The 15,879-nt window shown below is 44.0% G+C and overlaps 1 protein-coding gene across 1 annotated transcript in view; it reads left to right on the top strand.

The window, feature by feature from the left end:
• Positions 1–8,330: 8,330 nt before the first annotated feature.
• Positions 8,331–15,879, top strand: part of SMAP2 (small ArfGAP2) — a 48,016-nt gene continuing 40,467 nt past the window's right edge. The window contains exon 1 of the mRNA XM_019429113.2: positions 8,331–8,862. Coding sequence (XP_019284658.1) covers positions 8,760–8,862 — 103 coding nt within the window. The 5' untranslated portion in view covers positions 8,331–8,759. The remainder of the gene's footprint in view (positions 8,863–15,879) is intronic.

Raw genomic sequence — 15,879 nt, 5'->3', positions numbered from 1 at the left:
TCAATGACTGTTGATAATAGTAAGATTGTGGGAGTTTTAAAATATTAAGTTAATTAAAATTTTTAAAATCAAAGTAAAACTTAATGACACATGATAGTGCCCTGCCCCGCCCTTACCCACCCTGATGCCCACTCCTCCCAAGCAAGCATTCTCAACCCATTGATTGATTGATTGATTTAGAGACAGAGAGAGCACGAGCAGGAGAGAGACAGACACAGAGAGAGAGGGAGAATGCCGAGCAGGCTCCGTGAATGGTCAGCGTAGAGTCTGACATGGGGCTTGAACCTAGGAAACTGTGAGACCATGACCTGAGCCGAAAACAAGAGTCAGACGCTCAACCGACTGAGTCACCCAGGTGCTCCACATTCTCAACTCTTGTAATGTTTCCTCCGGAATTTACAAATTTACCTAAATGACATGCTTATGCTAGTATTATATACCTTTTAGTCTTTGTTTATTCACTTCCTGCTATGGAAGATAAGAATTTAGATTTCTTTTTGTATTTCTGCCCCCCCCTTCCGTGCCATAAACTTCCTCTCCCACCTTTTCCCCATATAGTTAAATAACAAAGTTTTGTTAAATTAATGCTCGATGTCTGTGATAGCATGGCTAAATAGTATTGATAGATGAACCTTGCTTACACTTCTTTTCTGGTTAAACTTTTTTTGCCTTGGAGTCCATAATTGCCCCATTTAAATTTTTTAAAAATTTCCTGTGAATCTATGATTAATTCGTCCGCTCATCCTCTGACAGAAGAGAACTTCCTCTTAGTTCCAACACATCAGCTCATCTATAAATTTCATTTTTCTTAGCACTTTCTGTTCTAAAGTTTGTCTTACGCCTCTAATCAAGAGTAGGCATTCTGCATAACCATCATCCTGGAATTTCCCTTCATCAGCACACTGGGAATGACCTTTATCTTTTTCCTGTACTAAATGCTTTGCTTTCGGGATTTGGTGTTTTCCATTTTCCTAGGTTTACTTTGTCATTTTTTTTTAACGTTTATTTACTTTTGAGACAGAGAGAGACAGAGCATGAACAGGGGAGGGGCAGAGAGAGAGGGAGACACAGAATCTGAAACAGGCTCCAGGCTCTGAGTGGTCAGCACAGAGCCTGACACGGGGCTCGAACTCACGGACCGTGAGATCATGACCTGAGCCGAAGTCGGACGCTTAACCGACCAAGCCACCCAGGCGCCCCTGTCATTTTTGACAAAGTATGCACGGGAGGAGAACTGGTTTGGGTTCCAAGAGGAAGCATATGGCTGATGCAAACGAGGCAATTGAAGACAGTTTAAAGAAGCATGGGCAGGGTTAAAAAACACCAATAAGGGGCATGATGTACCTTGGGGCGAGCAACAGCAGAAAGCCTAAAAGGGCAAGAGGAGAGGGTATTCTCAGAAAGGCCACAGCTGTAGGAGAGGGTCACCCTCACAAGACTCTCGCTGTCATTTAGGGTGTGTTGGCTCAGCCAGCAGGGAGGGAGTAGAGAAAATTATTCAACCTCCCTCCACCGCTGCCCTCCGATTTCCCTCAGAATGCCTCCCATTGGCTGAAGCCAGCCTGCCCTCGAGTTGCACTGATGCCTTACGCTGCACCTGGGGGGCACACAGCAGGGCTAAGAGTAAAGTGGACGTGGAAAGGCCAACAGAGCACAGCCAGCACTGGAGGTAAAAGTTTGAAATCTAGTGTATCTGAGAGTCGCTCTGTTCAAAACTGCCTCTAGAGTAACACTTTGGCTGGTATGGAATTCTGGGTTGGCAACTCTTTTGTCTCAGAATTTTGGAGCCAATGTTCCATTGTCTCCTGGCTTCCAGAATTGCTGTCGAGAACTCTGTGCCATTCTGATTCCTAATGCTTTTTATGTGACTTGTGTTTCTCCTTCCTGGAAGCTTAAGATCCTGTCTTTTTCCCCAGTGTTCTGCTATGTGATGAGGGGTGAGTTCCTATCATTATACAACAGGGCCCCAAAGTAGGCCCAGGCCAGGTATACTTGTTCTGTCCTTCCTCGGCCCTGAAAATGTAAGAAATATGGATACAGGTGCCCACTCTCCTACATCATTACAGAGGTGCAGCGCAACGGCTCATGTGTGATGTTTGGCCATTATTATGCATCTGTGGACAATGCAGCAAGATTGCAATGGTGGTGAGTTAGGCTGGGATTCAGACACTGGTAATACAGACAGCTCTGTCTCCTCTCCTGGAATCTGTGCTGGTTGATAGTAATGGGCAGTTATATTGTGAAACTAGGGGCGAGGAGGGAAGAGGGAGACGTTCAGTAGAAGGAAGGGGCACAAATTGTTTTGAAGAAAGTGGTAGGTTAGTATGGCATGAACAATGGGCCCACCAGGGTCCTCGGGTCTCTGGTGATGGGCCTGAGCCCCCAGGTTAGAGGGAGAGGTTCAAAAGCCAGCCAAGCTGTCTTTAACAAAGACTATGAGACTGCACACAAGTAATCTGGGGCCTAAGTGACAATGTGTGACCCATAGGTAGGGAGAAGCCACTCTGTCTTTGCAAGGGATTGCCTGGGATCCGGAGAAGTCTTGGTGCTGTGAGTATCAAGAAGTTGACAAGGACACCAGCCTTCTCACAGTGGGCTCCATTAGCTGTGGAAAACTGACGCTCTTCCAAGAGTGTCAGGCTGTGAAAATTGACACATAGGAACTGGAAGAGGAGAGGAGGGTCATGTAGCTCAACCCCAGGGCTCAAAGAGTTGGCTTGTGCAGCAGACATATGTATTCAAGGCTGAACACTCAATCCACTGCAAGGCAGGGGAGGCTTTCAAATGTCACAAATTCTCTACACTAAGAAAAAAGTTTGAGGGCTGGTTGAAGAGAGTTGATTGGAAGGACTATGAGTTTATTTGAGACCCTTAGTTCATTTATTTACACGTGACAAATAGAACAGAGCTAGCAGTAAAGTGGGGGAACATAATTATCCAACTTTTAAAAAAAATTTTTTTAATGTTTTATTTATTTTTGAGACAGACAGAGAGAGACAGAGCATGAGCAGGGGAGGGGCAGGGAGAGAGGGAGACACAGAATTCGAAGCAGGCTCCAGGCTCTGAGCTGTCAGCACAGAGCCTGACGCGGGGCTCAAACTCACAAATCGCGAGATCATGACCTGAGCTGAAGTCGGACACTTAACCGACTGAGCCACCCAGGCGCCCCATTATCCAACTTTCTTAATGAAAGTCATTTCATGAATAGTACCCTATTCAGGTAAAGTGACTGACCAGTCGATTAGAAGCTGGTTTAGTTCTGAGGCACCTGGGTGGCTCAGTCGGTTAAGCGTCCGACTTCGGCTCGGGTCATGATCCCACGGTCCGTGAGTTCGAGCCCCGCGTTGGGCTCTGTGCTGACAGCTCAGAGCCTGGAGCCTGTTTTGGATTCTGTGTCTCCCTCTCTCTCTGACCCACCCCCATTCATGCTCTGTCTCTCTCTGTCTCAAAAATAAATAAACGTTAAAAAATAAATAAAGAAGCTGGTTTAGTTCAACATATGACTCAAGAGTTGACCTCTTAACAAGATGATGATACACTAATGAAAATTTCCAATAGCAGTAGTCCCAAAATATTCACCATACCACCTTTCTGGTAGTATTCTGGGCATTTTGTCACAGTGGTTACTATAATATAACAGTTTTAAAAAGTTTCTGTTTAGTCCTCTTATTTCTAAGAGTTGGGTTTTCAAAATACTCAGATATAAAGACCAAGGAGAGAAACAATCTGGAAGTCAAGCATGATATGTGGTGTTAGGTTTCTCCAATTCATCCCAGTTTTTTGAAATCCACAGATACAAGGTGACCAAATTTGGTTCAGTAGCCACTGAGACAGATAGGAGGCTCTTCTCTCTGGCGGTAACTAATGTGAATCACTTTTATGATAAAATAACACAATCATATTATGGAATAAAGGGAACTGTTTTGTAAGAATTGTCAAGGTAAAATTCAAGACTTCAAAAACAAAATCTGTACTTGGGAAGAGAAGAAATTTGCTTTAGCCATATCCTCAGACCCTGGGATATGCATTCACTTTCCTCTAATAATAATAATAATAATAATAGCAAATACTTGATGTATCTGTTAAGATAGATAGATTATGGGGTGCCTGGGTGGCTCAGTCGGTTAAGCGTCCGACTTCAGCTCAGGTCACGATCTCACAGTTTGTGGGTTTGAGCCCCGCGTCAGGCTCTGTGCTGACAGCTCACAGCCTGGAGCCTGCCTCAGATTCTGTCTCCTTCTCTCTCTGTTCCTCCCCTGCTCATGCTCTGTCTCTCTCTCAAAAATAAATAAGGATTAAAAAAAAAAAAAAAGGTAGGTTATGCCATGGTAAACAAACAAAATTCAGTGGTTTGACAGAAAGAAGACTCATTTCTTGCTCATGCTACCTACCTTCCTTTGTGTGTTGACAGAGGGCTCTTGCTTATTAGCCCCTCTGGAATTCAGGACTGAATGTTTACCTCCTCAGATTCATACGTTGAGATCCCAATGTGATGGTATTAGGAAGTGAGGCTTTTGGGAGGTGATTAGGTCACGAGGATGGAGCCCTCATAAATGGGATCAGTGCCCTTACAAAAGAGATCCCAGAGGGGTGCCTGGGTGGCTCAGTTGATTAAGCGACCGACTCTGGCAGGTCATGATCTCGCGGTCCACGAGTTTGAGCCCTGCGTCAGGCTCTGTGCTGACAGCTCAGAGCCTAGAGCCTGCTTCGGATTCTGTGTCTCCCTCTCTCTCTGTCCATCCCCCACACTTGCTCTGGCTCTCTCTGTCTCTTAAAAATAAATAAAAATCTTTAAAAAATTTTGTTAAATAAATAAAAGAGATCCCAGAGAGCACTCGCAGCTTTTGCCACATGAGGATACAACAAGAAGTCACTGTCTATGAACCAGGAAGTGGGCTTTCAGCAGACATGAAATCTGTTGGTATGTTGATCTTGGACTTCCCAGTCTCCAGAACTGTGAGAAATATATTTATGTTGTTTATAAGCCACCCGATCTATGATATTCCATTATGGCATTCTGAACTGAGACAACCACCATCATGAAGGCTGATGGTTGCCATGCCAGGGGGAAAGAGAATCAGAGGAGTCTCAAAGCAGCAAATAAATGATTTGGACATGAAGTGACACATCCTTTTTGCTCAAACTCGTTGGCCACAACCAACCATAAGAGAGCCAAGAAAGAAAATCCTACCATGAGCCCGGAAGGCAGAAAGCCAGAAATATTTAGTGAAGAGAATTAATTGTCTATCACTCACTTTGTGGCAAGAGCCGTTCCAAATATATTGCAGGCACGGGGTGCCTGGGTGGCTCAGTCAGTTAGGCGTTGGACTTATGGCTCAGGTCATGATCTCAGGATTTGATCCCTGCATCAGGCTCTGAGCTGACAGCTCAGGGCCTGGAGCCTGCTTCAGATTCTGTGTCCCTCTCTCTCTCTCTCTCTCTCTCTGTCCCTCCCCCACTTGTGCTCTCTCTCTCGAAAATAAATAAATAAAACATTAAAAAATATATATTGCAGGCGTTAGTTAAGCCTCATAACAATTCTGCGAAATAGGTCCTATTAATATTATTATCATCCCCATTTAATAGATGAAATAACTGAGGTACAGACAGGCTAAGTAACCTGATCAAAGTCACACAGACAGTAAACGGTGAAGCTGAAGATTTAAACCTACCCATTCTGGTCCTGTGGCCTGTGAGCTTAACCACCAGACTATGTAGTCTCTCACTAGATGGGGAATTTTGAGAAGCGCTGTCATAGATGATGGAGAGCCACTAAAGGATTTTTAAGCAAGAGGGTGTGACTCAATTAGATTTGCTATTGAGAAAGGTCTCATTGAAATTGAAACTGTAGGGTTAGACTAAGGCAGGACGGCTATTTGCATAGCGAAGGGATGGAGATGAGGAGGGATTGAGCTAAGATACATTTACTACAATTAATGGGATAATCTTGAGCTTCTGTTTCATCAACTTGAGCCTCTGTTTCATCATTTCTTGAACATGATTACGGTAATACCTACCTTAATGGGTTTTTCTGAGCATTATAAAAAATAACATAAGCAAAACCTGGCACTACTATCTGGAATTACAGAGATCTACATTAAAAATCCCAGCTCTACTACTCACTGGATGACAGAGTTCATTATTCTAAGTCTCAGTTTGCTCGTTTATAAAACGCATGTTAGGGGCGCCTGGGTGGCTCAGTCGGCTAAGCATCTCACTCTTGATTTCGGTTGGAGTCCTGATCTCGTGGTTTGTGAGTCTGAGCCCTGTGTTGGGCTCTGTGCTGACACTGTGGAACCTGCTTGGGATCCTCTCTCCACCCCTCCCCTGCTCATGCTTTCTCTCTCTGTCCTACTCATGATAAATAAATACGACTTAAAAATTTTTTTCTTTAAATGTTTGTTTACTTTGGAGAGACAGACAGAGTGCGAGCGGGGTGGGAGATAGAGCAAGGGAGACACAGAATCCAAAGTAGGCTTCAGGCTCTGAGACGTCAGCACAGAGCCTGATGCAGGGCTCTAACCCATGAACCAGGAGATCATGATCTGAGCTGAAATCCAATGCTGAACCGACTGAGCCACCTAGGGGCCCCAATAAACACAGATAAAAAAACAAACACGTGTTGGGGTGCCTGGGTGGCTCAGTCAGTTAAGCATCTGACTTTGCTCAGATGTGACCTCACCTCTGGTAAGTGCAAGCCCCGCATTAGGCTCTGTTCTGACGGCTCAGAGCCTGGAGCCCATTTTGGATTCTGTGTCTCCGCCTCTCTTTTGCCCCTCTCCTACTTGCCCTCTGTCTCTCTCTCACTCTCAAAAATAAATAACATTAAAAAACCACACGTTAATGTCAGAAAAGTTAAATAAGTTGAAAAATTATTACAAGCTCATTCAGGTTGAGAAAATTAGCTTAATTAGCTTAGGAGAAAGGCAGAATTCCTTCCAGAGAAAGAACTGAGATTTTGTTTAGGAAAAACTTATGTGTTTATGAAAGTCAAGTCTCCTAAGCACAAATAGAAGAGAAGAGGATTAGACAGAGAAGTAAATGTTTTTGTGGGTTTTTTTTTTTAATGTTCATTTAGTTTTGAGAAAAAGAGCACAAACAGGGGAGGGGCAGAGAGAGAGGGAGACCCAGAATCTGAAGCAGGCTCCAGGCCCTGAGCAGTCAGTGCAGAGTCCCATGTGGGGCTTGAACTCATGAACTGTGAGATCATGACCTGAGCTCAAGTTGGATGCTTAACCAACTGAGCCATCCAGGCACCTGACAAGTAAATAGTTTTGATCAATAAATAGAAAGTGTTGGTTTTCTACTGATGAGATGAAAGTTTTGAGGAAAGCCTGGGCTTGGGAGAAAGTAAAGAGATGGAGGAGAGGGTTTCACTAGAAAGAACTATGAGAATCTGGTCTTACCAGCTTCCCCAGTCCATTCTTCCCACGGCAGCCAGAGTGATCTTTTAAAACTACTAATTGGATCATGTTGTTCCCTTTCCCTTAGTCCAGTGCCTGATACTTAGAAGTTTCTCAGTAACAATTTGCTGAGTGAATGAATGAATGAAAACACTTGCCAGGTAGCAGGTGGATCCCTAAAGAAAGAGACTTTTGTGGAGAAGTTCTGTGTAGTGAGGGCGGTTTTGGACACTGATGTTTAATAGTCATTTTAAGTAGTTCCCCATTTGTTTTGCTGTAATCACCCTTCTTCTCCACCGCATCCCCCCAAATAACCTTCAGTGAAAGTCTGCTGCACAAAACAGCACTGTTTGGGGAGGATTTAAGAAATGAAAAAAAGTATCTAGGCAAACAATGTCCAAAGATGGCAGGAAATCTAATGAACAGGGGAACCCAGAATTCAGTGGGACCAGTGAGAGGTGACCAGAATCCTCTGAAAATGTGGGGGAAGATGTGCTGTCCCCCTTATGGTGGATTAGGGGCTTGGCCCTCCATTTGGCTGTTGAAGAAAAGAATAAGCTGGACGACTTTGGAGTAGCCACAACCCTCAGGTTACATAAGAATGATAAATATTTAACTCATAGAGACGTTTGTTTTGAGGATTATATTGGGATAATTCATATAAAGCACTTAGCACAGAGCCTGGCACATAGTAAGAACTCAGCAAATGTTAATTGTTTCTCTTCACTTTCTTCCACTCCCTCCACTAGCTTTCTGCCAGGCTCCATTCATTCTTTTCCAAGGACACTTAGGGGGCGTGCCCTGTCCTCTCTCCGCCCACCACAAGCTCCGCCCCTCACTCCTGCCTGGCTTGGTTCTTGAGAGGCGGAGCCGAGGGAAGAGCCCAGGGCGACGCGGTAAGGGCGGGGCGCATGCGCGGGCTGGGCTGGGTGGAGGTGGAGAGGAAGAGCTGCCGGAAGTAGGCGGCCGAGGTGGTGGCAGAGCAGGCGGCAGCTGCCAGGGAAACCGAGGCGCGGGACGCACGGCCCGCAGACAGGCAGGCCAGGCGGCGTCTCTGCGCGCCCAGGAGTGCCCCGTTTGCCTGGGCTGAGGGTCTCTGGTCCGGCAGCCTCCTCTGGACTCGGGCCTTTCCCTGAGCCCGCCAGGGGGCGCCGCACTGAGGGGGCTGCAGAGTGGGGGGCGGGCGCGGCTGACAAGAGAAGGGGGCGCCCGGTCCGGCCCGAGGGGGAGGGCTTTTCCCCCCGCTCAGGAGGTGCCCCTGGGCGGGGGACCCGGAGTCCTCACCTCCGAACTGAGGCAGGGGTTCCTGGGGGCGAGGAGGGCGCTTCGCCCTCTGCCCCCGCCGGCACCCTGGCCATGACGGGCAAGTCGGTGAAGGACGTGGATCGGTACCAGGCGGTCCTGGCCAACCTGCTGCTGGAGGAGGATAACAAGTTCTGTGCCGACTGCCAGTCCAAAGGTAGCGCATCCCTCCTGGCGGGCACGGGGTGCAGCTAGCCTCCGGCCGCGCCTGGGAGGTGGCCTGTGTGGGGAGGGGGTTTCTGGAGCTTAGGCCGCCCGAATCACGTTAAATGGTAAGGCGTGCTACTCTTACTGATGAGGCTGCCGCGTGTTCTGCGGCGCCGGGATGGTGTGGGGAGAGGCTGCGAGGGCGAGTGTGAGTGCCTGGGAGGGCCGGTGATGATGGGGGTGGAAGTGGCGTGGTGTGTGCAGGTGAGAATGTCTGTATGCCAGGGCTCCGAAGGAGTTCTGGGCCGACTGTCATTTAGAGGCAGCCCAGAGCTCACCGCCTTCCACTTGCAAAGCTGGGGGCGGGAGCGGGGGGGGGGGGGGGAGGAGGAGGAACTGCAGTGTGTGTGTGTGTGTGTGTGTGTGTGGAGACGGTGGGGGGGCGGAGAGGCAGAGAGCGGGGGAGGAAGAGAGGGAGGGAGGGGGAGGAGGGAAGTGACATGACGGTAGAAAAACTGCTTAAATAATTTTTTAAGGTGGTGATTGTTGCTGCCCGCTACTTGCGTAGCAGCTCCTTCTGTCATTTTACAGCCTTGCTGAACTCTGTCAGAGTGCATGGGTAGCTTTCTTTCTGGATATGTGAAGTGGGTACCTGCCTTATGCAGTGACACAGTGCGGATTTCTAGACAGCCTGGCCCTGGCCGTGGAGTGCGTTGGAGGACTAATGTATGTGTGTGTGTGTGTGTGTGTGTGTGTGTGTGTGTGTGTGTGGTGGCAGAAACTGGCACATTGTGGTTGAAGTGCAGGATCCTGTTTAGTCAGTGGAGAGAAGGAAGCAGTGGATGCATCAAATATGTTGTTCCATGATGCTTACCCTTCCAAAGGTGAAATGCGATCATTGTAAATGGGCAAAGCCATTTAGTCTTTGTTTTCTGTGTCCTCAAAGATTCATGATTTGATCCCATTAAAAATCAGTATGATAGGAAAGCTTGGTTATAAGTGAAAGCTTGGTTATATGCACCCAAAATGTATAGATGCAAGATTCTGTAAATATTTTGTTTCCTTATTTTCCTTCTGAATTCTTTGGAATACAATTGGAGAAGTTGGGAAAATACTTTTCCCTTTGGGGAGAAGGGGATAGTTCTATTTGGGGAGCTATTGTTAATTTGCTTCTGTTCATAATGCAGTGGATTTACCACAGTCCTTTGCCATATAGCATATTGGGCACACAGTATACAAGAAAGATTCAAATGTATTTGTATTTATCAATATCGAGAAAGGAAGGACATGCCTAATTCATACCTTTAGGTAATTACCTTTTATTTTAGAAAATGAGGTTATGAAAGGAGAACAGGGACACGTAGATTTAAATACCTAGTAGTATATTTTAATGCCCTCTGCTAATAGATAAATGGCATGTGCTCTTAGGAAAAAGGTCCCCAGACTTCTTTCCTGAATTTTTGCTGTAGCAAGAATTTGCTTTAAAAAGTATTTTAGAATCAGGGAGCCTGGGTGGCTCAGTTGGTTGAGCGGTGGACTTCGGCTCAGGTCATGATCTCCCAGTTCATGGGTTTAAGACCCACATTAGGCTCTCTGCTATCAATGCAGAGCCAGCTTTGAATCCTCTCTTCCCCCTCTCTCACTGCCTTCCTCTGCTGGTGCTTTCTCTCTCAAAACATAAATAAACTTTAAAAAAAAGTATTTTAGAGTCAATTTATATTGAGTAGGTTAATTTCTTATAGTTGACTCTTGTTAAATCTTGTCTTAGATCTACTGGAAGATTCAGTTTAAAATTTAGGAGTGTATCTCCTGGCTTTACTCACATTCCCTTATGTCCTTAGTTGACAGATCTGGAGTCACAGTGAAGCAACCCACGAGAGTGAGCATTGCTACATTTGGGGAGTCAGATGCCATTTTGATGATTAGTACTGCTTTCAACCCCCCATTTCTCCTACTACTCATACTTACTCATATTCCAATGAAATATAGCATATGGAAGAGAGAGCGCGATTCATCACTTCTTTCCCCCAAACTTTCCACTGCTCTTTCTTAATAGCATTACTGGGAATCAGGTAATGAAATATTAGTTAATTCTTAATGAGAACTAGTAACTACTGGCTTGTGAACTTTCTTAACTGCTATTAATGGTAGAATTCTGCCTCCTGAAATGATTTCTTACCACAAATTAGCTTCACATTTTGGCTTAGTGGCTTCAGTGACTTGGCCATTGTAGTAGACATGTAATGACAAGGTGTCAGTCATCTTTCTAATTTTTTAAAATATTTATTTATTTTTGAAAGTGAGAGACAGAGTGCAAGCAGGTGAGGGGCAGAGAGAGAGGGAGACACAGAATCTGAAGCAGGCTCCAGGCTCTGAGCTGTCAGCACAGAGCCCGATGCAGGGCTTGAACTCAGACTCTGAGATCGTGACCTGAGCCAAAGTCGGATATTTAACTGACTGAGCCACCCAGGTGCCCCAAGTCATCTCTCAATTCAGTTTAATTACACATTGATGAAGCCTCAGCTTATCCATTTTGTGAATAATCTAGCTCCTTCCACTCTTTCAATCTTTGTCACTCATTTTCCTCCTCTTTCCTAATTTTGGTTTCCATAATGATCATGTAGACAACTACCGGGTCATGGAAGTTGACCCTTCCATGGAAGTGTCCATGGAAGAGACACTTATATCAGGAGATTAAGTTACCTGTTAGCTCTGGTAAAAAATACATGTAGTGGGAGGAGGTATTTAAAAACTATTGGGTTTGGAAAATGAGATTCAGATCTGAGTTTATTTATCCCTATGTCTCATGTTGTTTCTTACTTAGAAATTGAGATCTAACTATACAGAACTTGGTGAGTGATTACTAATCCATTAATATTAAATCACATAATATAGCCCTGGGCTGCAGACCTATGAGCAGGTATTTTTGTGATGTTCTAAAACAACCCTTTGGTAATGGCTCTTCTGTTTAAAATCTTATACTTGCTTAAGGGTGTTACTATCTTTAGATATGTAATGTGAACACCAGAGTAGAAAACAAGCATGTGTGTTCTTTACGTAGTATGAGCTTTGTTGGTCCTGGGATTTTTAACTCTCTTGAACACAAGACTCACCAGTTTCTGGGACTTCTAAGGCACTGAAGTGATTCCTGTGTGGCAAAGGAAGCTGCTTTGTTACTTTTGTTACTACCTTTTAAAAAGTGCTTTGACTTACTTTTAGGTCCAAAGATATGGTTTCCTCATCACCCAAGGATATTGTGACCTTTTGGGTAAATTTTTGGACTGATTTAAGTAGTGATAGAACAAAGGACAAGCTTACTAAAAATTCCAGATATGCCAAAGGTAGCTCTACTCAGTTGAGGCTGGGTCCCATTTTTGGATAGAACCTTGTGGGGTTGTACTAGTCCAAGGCTTAATCTTAACTCTGCAGTTCCATAGTCAGTGGCCCTGGAATGACTCCTACTAATCAACCTCTTCAGAGACTGGTTTAAACTAGACACTATCTTACTTACCATGTAAGGATCTTCATCATGACCTGAATACCTGTTTCCACTAATGGGACGTTACTCTCTCAGTATCAAATTTTTAAAAAAAATTCAGAGCTTTTTAATGAGCAGAGAATTAAAATGGAAGAGATTTGATGGTCTTGTGGAATATTTACTACAGACTGTGAAATACCACATGGAATTCTGGAGTTTGACGGAAACTTTGTAATATTTGGTACTTTCCCCTTCTGCTGCATCCTGTCTCTGAAATGTTTTACCTTGAATTACCTAACAATTGCTTCTGTTCCAGTTTCCATTATATGTTCTTAAATTTATTTTATTTTTAAAATTTTGTGTTTTTGTGAGAGAAAGAGAGTGTAAGCGGGGAAGAGGGGCAGAGGGAGAAAGAGAATCTTAAGCAGGCTCCACGCTCAACGTGGAGCCCAACTCAGGGCTCGATCCCACAACCCTGGGATCATGACCTGAGCTGAAATTGAGAGTTGGAAGCTCAACCGACCGAGCCACCCAGAAGCCCCTATACTTTTAAATGTAAGAGATATCACTGTCATGTGGTTCAAAATGTAAAAGCTTCAAAGGCAAATATGTACAAGAAAAAGTTGTATTCTTCGATCCAACTACTAACTAGGCCCAACCCTGGTTAGCTTCTGAGATCAGACTAGATCCAGGTGCATTCAGGGTGGTGTGGCCATAGACAGGAAAAGTTGTATTCGAATTCCTGATCCCTTGGGGCACCTGGGGTGGGGGGGCAGTTCAGCCAGTTAAGCACTGACTTCGGCTCTAATCATGAGCCGAAGTTCATGAGTTCTAGCCCCACGTCGGGCTCTGTGCTGACAGCTCAGAACCTGGAGCCTGCTTCAGATTCTGTGTCTCCCTCTATCTGTGCCCCTCCCCTGCTCCTGTTCTATCTCTCTCCATCTCTCAAAAATAAATAAATGTTAAAAAAATGAAAAATAGATAATCCCTGATCCCTTAGCCACATTTCCCTTCCTCGAAGTAACCACTTTTGGTAATACCTTATGTGATTTTTGAGAGATGATATATACACAAACAACTACTTTTTTGAAAGTGTACTTCTTTTAGTAATCTCTGTACCTAGTGTGGAGCTTGAACCTACAACCCCAAGATCAAGAGTCACAAGCTCTTCTGACTGAGCCAGCCAAGCACCCTACAAGCAACTACATTTAATTATATGCTTTTTCAGTGCTTTCATGCAGGGAGTAATATTACAGTTCATAGCACCTTGCATTTTCAATCAGTAGTATAATATGGACAGCATGCAGGTGCTCTGTCCATGCACATTCATTCAGGAGCTTCTTCATTCTCTCCAGGTGTTTTCTAAGGTGATACCTAGGATATTTTGATTAAGTTCAAAGATATGCCTAAGTGATTTGGAAACATCTGCTCTTGTTGAAGTCATTTTAGAAAATGTCCTAGGTCTGTCCATAGCACATATTTACCACATTTCAGGTGGTAAAGAAGTATAGGAATGGAAGGGGCTGCAGACTTGATGTTGAAACATCCAATGAAACTCCTTCACTCTTATTTTAGCTTTGTGGCCTTCAGCACTGCCCTGAATTTTCCTCATTTGAAAAATGAAAGTGCCTTGTAAAATAAATGTTCCACAAATGTAAGCATCACTTGCTTATCACCATCGCTGGTCTGATTGATGCGGCCTTGGTTTTAGTTGTTTCACTTTCTGATTTTATGCCCTTAAATACTCTGGTAACTGGAAGCCATGGTTAGAATGACTCACTCAATAATTCCCTAGTCTTTAAGCCAAAACCATTTCCTATATATGGGGGTTCTGGCATTTTTGCAAATGTACTTTATGGTACCCTTGAGGATGGTCTCTGATTTTTTCCTCACTCTTCAAAATTGTATGAAAGATTAGACCAGGGAACTTTATGTAGAGATTTTCTAAAGTAGTCCTAAATTTTAACTCCAGTAAATTAATCTCTGGCTTTGCTTTATATTTGTTTTGTGTTGGTAGTTAAGTCATTGCGTGTTAAGTAACATTTTTTAGAACATGAACTTTCCTATCAGTTTTTAATTATTTTACCTATATTTGTGACACCTTTTGAGAGGTTAAAAAAATTCCATCAAATCTAGACAACAGAAGAAGTTTTGTGTCCATCTCTAGTTGTTAAACACTCTTCTCCGGCCAAGATCAAATAAGTTTCTGGGTTTTTACAGCAAATGCACCTTAACTCTAACAGTCATGGCTGGGTTGACACAGTTACACTGAAAGTAATTTATCAAAATCCTCATTAGACTGTCTTTTAATATCAACTTGTTAAGCCTGTTCCCTGGGAGATGCTTTCCTATTTGTTCTCCTTGTCCTTTAAATAACATTCTGTGGCAGTGGGATAGGGTACAAAATACCTTATCATTTAAGCGGAACTCTGCAAGCCTCAAATCCACACCATATATATTCTTTCTGAAAATATTTCTCAGCACTTACTTTGCGTCAGACACTGTATCAGGATATGTGGTAGATTCAGAGCTAGGGCCTTTGGTCTGAAGGATTACACAGTTGAATGGGGAAGCAGATGTGTAAACTGATAATGATGCAATGTAGTATTATCATGATGGCACTGTGTGCAGGGAGAAAGGAAAGACTGGAGAAAGCAAACAAGTCCGCCTCAGGAAGTCATGACTTCAAAGGCTGTGTAGGCTGTGTCTTGAATGATAAGCATGACTTTGCTAGGTGAATTTAGGGGACTTTGCATTCTAAGCAGAGGAAAATGGAATGTCCAAAGTTTCCAAAGTAGTGTGTGTGTGTGTGTGTGTGTGTGTGTGTGTGTGTGAGAGAGAGAGAGAGAGAGAGAGAGAGATTGATTCTCTAGTATATTTTGACTACATGTTGGAGAGTGGCAAGGGATAAAGTTTTTGACAGGTAGTCAGGGGCCAATAAGGTTAAAATCCTAGCCCTGTAGTTGATTTGGTGTATAGTATTGAGATTATGGATATGCTTTAGACCCTCTGCTGTGTAAGAAGCCCATACTATTGGAAGTCTACCTGCTACTCAAATGGAATAATAAGTATTGCAGACATGAAATGTTTTCTAATTGATGAGTAGTAAGAAAGGTCTCAATATTGTGCCCACAAGATCAGTATGGAAGTGTGCCGTCACGAGTACATTAAATGATCTTAGAAAAGTCTAGTGAAATGCCAGCAGTAGATACTATGTCATTTCTGGAGTTGACGACGTTGATTTTGAGGCTGAGCATGCTTAGATACTCAAGCGGTTTAAGAGTGCTGAATATTTGATGTGTGCTCTTGGTTGCTGAGTGCTTAGGAGGTGTAAGCAGGTAGCTTGCAGCCTGATCTCTCAGTGCACTTTTCAGCAAACATATTGCTTTCCAATAAACCAGAAAATTACTTTCTTTCTGCATTTTTCATGTGATGTCATTATGATATGTAGGTGGCAGCTTTCTTGGGCACAGTTGTCTATATAACTGTTCACCACATGAGTCATTGTCTGTTCCTATTCTTCTGCCTGAAAATTCCCTCTTGGAAATG

This window comes from Panthera pardus, unplaced genomic scaffold, assembly GCF_024362965.1.
Source record: "Panthera pardus isolate Hobbes unplaced genomic scaffold, ASM2436296v1 HiC_scaffold_11, whole genome shotgun sequence".
Lineage (NCBI taxonomy): Eukaryota > Metazoa > Chordata > Mammalia > Carnivora > Felidae > Panthera > Panthera pardus.
This window is presented reverse-complemented; position numbering and strand designations above follow the sequence as displayed.